Genomic DNA, 7,115 nt, shown 5'->3' with positions numbered 1-7,115 from the left:
TTTCCTTTCGTATTATCATTATTTTATTTTTATTATTGATGTCTTTCAAATAATAAAAGTAATAACCCCAATAATAGTAAAAATTATAATAATAAAAGAGAAAAGAAAAAACCATCAAGATGCAACACACAACACGAGCATAAGGCTTGAAATCAAGGTTTTACATGCATGGTTCACATAAACAAAAATAACAGGATTCAAAAAACTGTAAAATCACATCAGTAACTCTTAATTTACATGAACGCTAAAGAAAACATAGAAGAGAAACAAAGTAACCACAGTTTTACCCGTGATCACTTTAAGCAAATACTTTATGTAATTATGTTTCAAAACAAAAAGTTAATTGCTCCGTTCATTTATTTCATTTGAGGGAAAGAAATTGAAAGTCTACTCAATCAACTTATCACACTACCTACTGTATCTCAAACCCTTACAGTTTAGTCAACTGTCAGGAGCATAAGAGGTAGGAATCAAATGTAAGGGAACCTTTTTTGCTACTAATGATCCTTCGGTCTCTGACATATCAATATCTGTAGAACTTAATCCGTCAGGCAGCTTCCAGTCGAAATAGAAAAGCATTTGAGCAAGGAGAAGCTCCACAGATACCATACCAAAAGTTATGCCTGGACACATTCTCCTCCCAGAACCAAACGGCATAAAGTGATAATTCGTTCCCATGAAGTCAACTGAAGTATTTTCAAATCTTTCTGGCTTGAAGCTCTCGGCGTCCTCCCAGTATTCAGGATCAGTAGAGCAAGCCCATCCATTGACAAAGACTTTCATTTTAACTGGTATATCGTATCCATCAATTTTACATTGCTCCCTACATACACGTGGGAGTAATAAAGGGAGTGGTGGGTGTAGCCGAAGAGTTTCCTTGATTACTGCCTGCAAATAGGTCAAACCATGTAGGTCTGACTCCTTGATTTTACCCTTCCCCTTGAAAGCTTCTCTTATTTCGAAATGTAACTTCTCCATCACATTCGGGTGTCTTATAAGTTCTGTCATAGCCCAACCAATTGTTATGGAAGATGTATCAGTGCCTCCAGCAAAGATGTCCTACAACAATGTAGAAAGAATTTTATATGATCGATAGGAACATGCATTACAATTTTTGTATTTCTTTGTTGTTTGTTTTGCACAAAATCATTATTGCATGCGGGTCTTTTAACCTCCCACATGACTTGCATTTTCATTTGAACATACTCGACATCTATATAGGACAAATTATATTACCAGATAATGAAAAGCTTTTGACATTATTGTTATGAGATAATTAGATGACTTTACAAGTTAAATTAAATTAATATTGTTGAAGATAAATAACATTTACTTATAAGCCAGATCCTCATAACCGGCAGCTTAGCTACGATTTTAAAGTCAAAGTAAGGAGAGTTATGAAAGAGAGAGAAGTTAATTAGCTATGCAGATAGAGAAGTTGATTAGTTAGTGGATATAAAGATTATTTTTTTGAAGAGAAGGGAAACAAAGAGAATCAGAAAGACATAATAAATTATCTTGTTATCAAGATTATTTTTTGAAAGGAATTAGAGAGAAAAGATAGGAAAGAAAGAAATGATTTTCCCACATAATCTTCCTACCAAATTGGAAAAATTAAAAAGGAAGTAGGCTTAATCATATCATTAAAACATAATCTTTCCCTTATTTTCTGTCAAACCATGGAACTTCAATGTATATTTTTCTTTTTGTCCTCCCTTTCTTTTCTCTCCATATAATCCTCCACCTTCTTTTCTTTCCTTTACTAAAACCACCATCTACCTAGGGTGAGAGGGAATCCATCATCCATATATATCTCCCAGCCCAAATGACTTATAGAAGTCATATTAGTTAATATATTTCCTCTTAATATTTGTAATATTTCTAAATAATAACATGGTCTTTTTGAGTTGGCTTTATCACACTATTAACAATAAAGAAATGGAGAAAAACAAGTTTTTAATTTATTATGAATTAATAAATTAAATGAAAATTAATTTTCTAATTAATTAAATAGTTTTAATTTGAATATTAATTAATGTCAAGAGATTAATGAAAATATTCTAGAAGTCTTATGAAAGAAGTATAGAATGATTTCTCGAAGGATGTTCTAGATTATGACAAATTTTGATAAGGATATAGATTATGCTTAGAAAACCTATTAACTTAAGGGTTCAAGTTGTTGCATATAAATAGGGTGTTAGGGATCAAACCCTAGACCAGTTTTTCCTCTCTATTTTCGTTCTCCCTTACTTATGTCTCTATAGGTTTAAAAATTATAACCCTCTCCTTAGGGTTATAGAATTTTCTACTTATACATTTTATGAGTTTTCTTATTTTCTTCTTGGAGTCTTAGTTCTAACTATATTAAAGGGATTTTCATTTCGATCCTACATCCATTGCAAGAGTTGTCAATCACATGGTCTTCATCAAAAGATCAAACACTTAGTATTCTTACATTTCTTTAGTTCAATTTCAAATTAGGTTCCTCTTATTAGTAAAACGTAGATCCTAGATTGCATGTACACATAGGTATTATGTTTTGTTTCCGCTGCCTTGATTGTGTTCATAGATGCTTAGGAAATTGTTTGAATTGTTGAGTTGTTGTCTTTAATGCGAACTCCATTTCGGTTTAAGGTGTTTGGGATTCTGTTTGGTAAAGATGCGTTTAGGTTTCGATCCATTGTAGTGTTTAAATATTGTGCTATGTTTATGTATATTTATAAGTAAAATGTAAATTATTTTTTTTTATTTTTTTTAATATTTTACCATCCAAACAGTAATATTTGACTAACATCCATGTAACACTTGAGAACTAAAATTCTTACCCCTAAGTAAGTTTACAAAACCAGTTAGCTAATACTATACGACTACAAAAGTTAAACAAAATCCACGTAAAATGCTAAAATTGTACATTGATTCAGGGGCACATCTTCATGAGGGCCACGAGGAGTCCCCCCCCCCCCTAAATTTTTTCATTATAATGTCCATGGGCCAATATTCTTCTGTATAACAAGATTAAATGTTTAAAACATGGGCTGTGGCCCCTTGGTTTATTTGTACAGTTAATTTTAGTTTCAAATATAATTTCGATCCTTTAAATTTTATGTTCAAGCTCCACCCAAGTTCTGATTGGCCTTCCAAAAATATGGAGGAACGTCATGCCACTAATATAAAAAAAAAGTCTTTAGAAAAGTCCTAAAATTTTAGTCAAATTTATGAAAAAGTTCCAAACTAAATTTTGTTTACAAAAAAGCATAGAATACCAGCTAAAACTTCAAAAAAACCATTTTTGGTCGGTTTCGCAGATTTAGCCGATATTTTGTCCATTTTCGTTAGTTTGCTTAAAATTTTGGGACTTTTCTGGAAATTGCCCGATAACCAAAATATTTTGACTTTTCTGAAAATTGTCATAGAATTAATAGATATTATTATTAACAAATCAATTATAAATATAACAAATATTTTTACTATAAAAATGAAATGTATTTGTTGCTAATTTCTAGGTATAAATTAGTGGTCTAAATACTCCCTTATTGCTTGGTAACCACTGCAAACTCTCTACACTTCTTATATATATTGTTGTATGTGTAATTGTGAGATGTACTAAGTAACTGTTCATATAATGTTGATGTTCATCTTATATTGCTTAACCTAACTATCGACCACCATCCAAACCTAATATGGTAACAATCATTGGCTAACACACATATATCAAACGTGAAAAATGAACATTGAATTATAGGTTATATGGAAACAAGTAATGGGTGATTATCTATTTAAATGGTCATTCAAAGTTTACTTCACTCTCAGTAGATGTATGTAATTTGATGGTTGTTACTGAGTGATGTATGGATGTTAAGTGGTAATTAGGTTAAAGAACATATTGAAAGATCTATATATTCAAGAATAATTGTGTAATGATGTTTTCTAATAACATATGATCATACAACGTCATGCCTAATACCAAGTAGACACCTACTGTTTGTGTATCGATAAATATTATCAACTTTTGTATTTGATTGAAGAAACGTACATAATACATCTCAGTATGACAGCCATAACGATACATAGGAAGAACATAGAGAGATTAAGGTGGTCAACAAACAATAAATGAGTACCTAGTCTACCATTCTATTTTTTAAATTAGAAACAAATAGATTTCATTTGTTTATAATAAAAAATATTTGTTACATTTATAAATGATTTGTTAATAATAATATTTATTAATTTTATAGTAATTTTCAAAAAACTCATAATATTTTGGATATCAGGTAATTTTGAGAAAAAATCCTAATATTTTCAGCAAATTAACGAAAAAAAAAACAGAATACCGGCTAAATTTAAAAAACGGGCCAAAAAGTATTTTTCAAAATTTTAACCGGTATTTTATGTTTTTCTTGATTGAAACTTTTCCATGAATTAGATTAAAAGGGTGTTTGACTTATCTTTTTAGGAATCAAAAGTCCTTTTGACAAAAGTCACAAAAAGACAGATTTCCTGACTTTTTCAAAAAGTCACTTTTCCTTATATAAAAAATCAAAAAGTAGCTTTTAAAATAATGTTACCGAACATCTTTTGCATTCTATCTTTTCCAAAAAGAACTTTTAATCTCTCAAAAAATAAACCAAAGTCCCCCTAAAATTTTAAAACAGAAAGAAAGTTGAGTAGCACAACTACTCCCATAGGAGCACGTCAATACCATGTGGAATCCAATATGAGAAAAGTCAATTTTGACATCCTTAATTTCAATGTGATTTTGAAATGCTAAATTTCCACGTCATCCTAACTATATCAGGTTAAAGGCGGTGTAGTAAATTATAAACACTCTTATAATGTCGATAACAAATAAAAGGTTATTATACGTATCTCTCTTATATAAAATTTTAAATTACGGGATACATAGATTATTCCACTCATAAAAGTGGTACACGAAATTTTTTTGACGTACTTTGGATTTAGATACAACTAACTTTTCCCTGCTTGTCATTCATGTACTTTCAAAATGAGTGATGAAAAGGGTGATTTTATTCGTACCCTTCAAATTATTTAGTGTACTATTTTTTGAGTAGAATATGTATATTATAATGATTTGATAATTTATGTAGTAGCACCCCATGAAAATCACAGATACTAAGAGCTGTCTGTTCGTACACTTTCAAGATGAGTGTGATGAAAACTAGGATATAAATAGAGAAAAATGATTTTAAATTTGTATCTTAGAAGAAGTGAAATAATCAATGATACACTTTATAAAAGTATATTTTAACCATCAAAAGACACTTCCCAATGCCAGATTCGCAAGTTCGGAGTCGATTTTATTTTTAAATAACTTATTTTGAAAGAACTCGATGAAATAAAAGATTAAAAGTTATTTTAGCTGACTGGTGAAAAATATAAATATTTCTAAGTTCAGATCCCAATAAAGGAAGATAAACGTCTGGTTATACTATCACTAACAAAAATTTTACCAAGAAAAATCTTAAAATTGAAATATGATGGTAAAAATCTGAACATACTGATAGATTGTGATGAACTTACCACAAAAATCGCTTTAATGTTGTTGTTCGTGATGGGGAACTCAAGACCTCCTTCCTCTTTGATTCTAAGAAGAACGTCAAGAAGATCTTCATCCTCATCCCCACCATCTCTTTTTCTACCTTCATGCTCCTCCCAGATATCATCGAAGATCTTGTCAAGAGTCTTATGGAGCTTCATTAACTTCGATCTCAGTCCAGAAACCACATAAAGAAACTTAAAATCAGGAAACAGATCGGCCACATAAAACCCAGTATTTATTCTTGCAAATTCATCCAGGAACTGTAGTAGGGCATGTTGCTGTTTACAATTTTTTCCAAAGGAAGCCATGCAAACAACATTATTGATGAGTTTCGTGATAGTTTTGTGTATGTTTATCGGTTTCCCAGATGATAATCGGAGAAACTCAATGAACCCATCAAGTTCTTGCTCTCTGATTCGACTGAAAGATCGAACTTTTTTGGCACTAAGGAGTTCCAATGATGCGATCTTTTTCATTTGCCTCCAGTACTCACCATATGGGGCGAGAGCTATATCGGTGTTCCCATAAAGCACAAGCTCACTTCCAAAAGTGGTGGGACGATCTGCAAGAGCAATATCATTGGTTTTGAGTACTTCTTGGGCTAATCGAGGTGATGAAATAATAACTGCTGAAATTTGACCGAGTTGGATATGCATAATGGGGCCATGTTTTCGTGCTAAGTCTCGAAAAGCGCGATGTGGGAGTGTTCCTGCTATCTGGTGTACGTTTCCGATCAGAGGTAGCTTTTGTGGCCCTGGTGGTAGGTTTAATGATTTTGAGCGTTTGAACACAAAGTAAAGGAAGAAGATGAGAGAGGAAACAATCAATGAAATAAAAACTAGTTCTGTGTCCATTGGTTCAGCCTTGCAGTGAATAATGAACTCGCTACTAGCTATAAATATTTGTATATTTATGCAATGTTGGGTTCTCCTTTTATTTGTTATTTGATGTTTACATTAATTAATTTATGATATCCTTTAAAGAAATGAGAACGATTGTTTTATTAACAAGTATAAGCTATCTGTTTACGCACTTCTAATTTCCATATACCTTAATATTTTATCTATCATCATCCAGTAATATTTTCTACTAAGGTCCAAAAGTCTAATTTCCATCTACGTTAATATTTTATTTATTATCATCCAATAATATTTTCCACTAAGGTCCAAAAGATATAATGATAAATGTAAAAAAAATAAAATAAAATAATGTATTTAGTCTGTCTCTTGCAGTTTGGTAGCTTGCCACCGGCAATAAAAACAAGGACACTCATGATATCGGATGACGCGTACAGTAGTCACATGTGACAACGAGTTTATATGAACAAAAACTATTATTGCTATAGATCCATCCTATAGAAACAAAAATTAGTTCCGACAGGATTTTAGGTATTTTTCATTTGGTACCACGTTTAGGAACGATTTTTTTGTTGCAATATGGTAAGCATGAAATTATGTTTATATGATAGTTTTATTAGAATACTAGGTGTAAAAATTGTATATTATATGAGTTGATTTAAAAAAAAAAAGTTAAACATTATAATGTAAATAATAAATAT

The 7,115-nt window shown here is 31.0% G+C and overlaps 1 protein-coding gene across 1 annotated transcript; it reads right to left on the bottom strand.

Annotated features, from left to right (window-relative positions):
- Nucleotides 1-258: 258 nt before the first annotated feature.
- Nucleotides 259-6,456, bottom strand: LOC145097969 (cytochrome P450 Tp9025-like). The gene is made up of 2 exons (XM_079035658.1): nt 5,539-6,456; nt 259-1,059 (listed from the first exon to the last, which is right to left on the bottom strand). Exons 1-2 carry the CDS (start codon nt 6,409-6,411, stop codon nt 442-444), a joined length of 1,491 nt encoding a protein of 496 aa, XP_078891784.1. The 5' UTR covers nt 6,412-6,456; the 3' UTR covers nt 259-441.
- Between the last annotated feature and the right edge of the window lie 659 nt (nt 6,457-7,115).

This window comes from Lactuca serriola, chromosome 1, assembly GCF_051521515.1.
Source record: "Lactuca serriola cultivar US96UC23 chromosome 1, Lser_US96UC23_V15, whole genome shotgun sequence".
Taxonomy (NCBI): Eukaryota; Viridiplantae; Streptophyta; class Magnoliopsida; order Asterales; family Asteraceae; genus Lactuca; species Lactuca serriola.
This window is presented reverse-complemented; position numbering and strand designations above follow the sequence as displayed.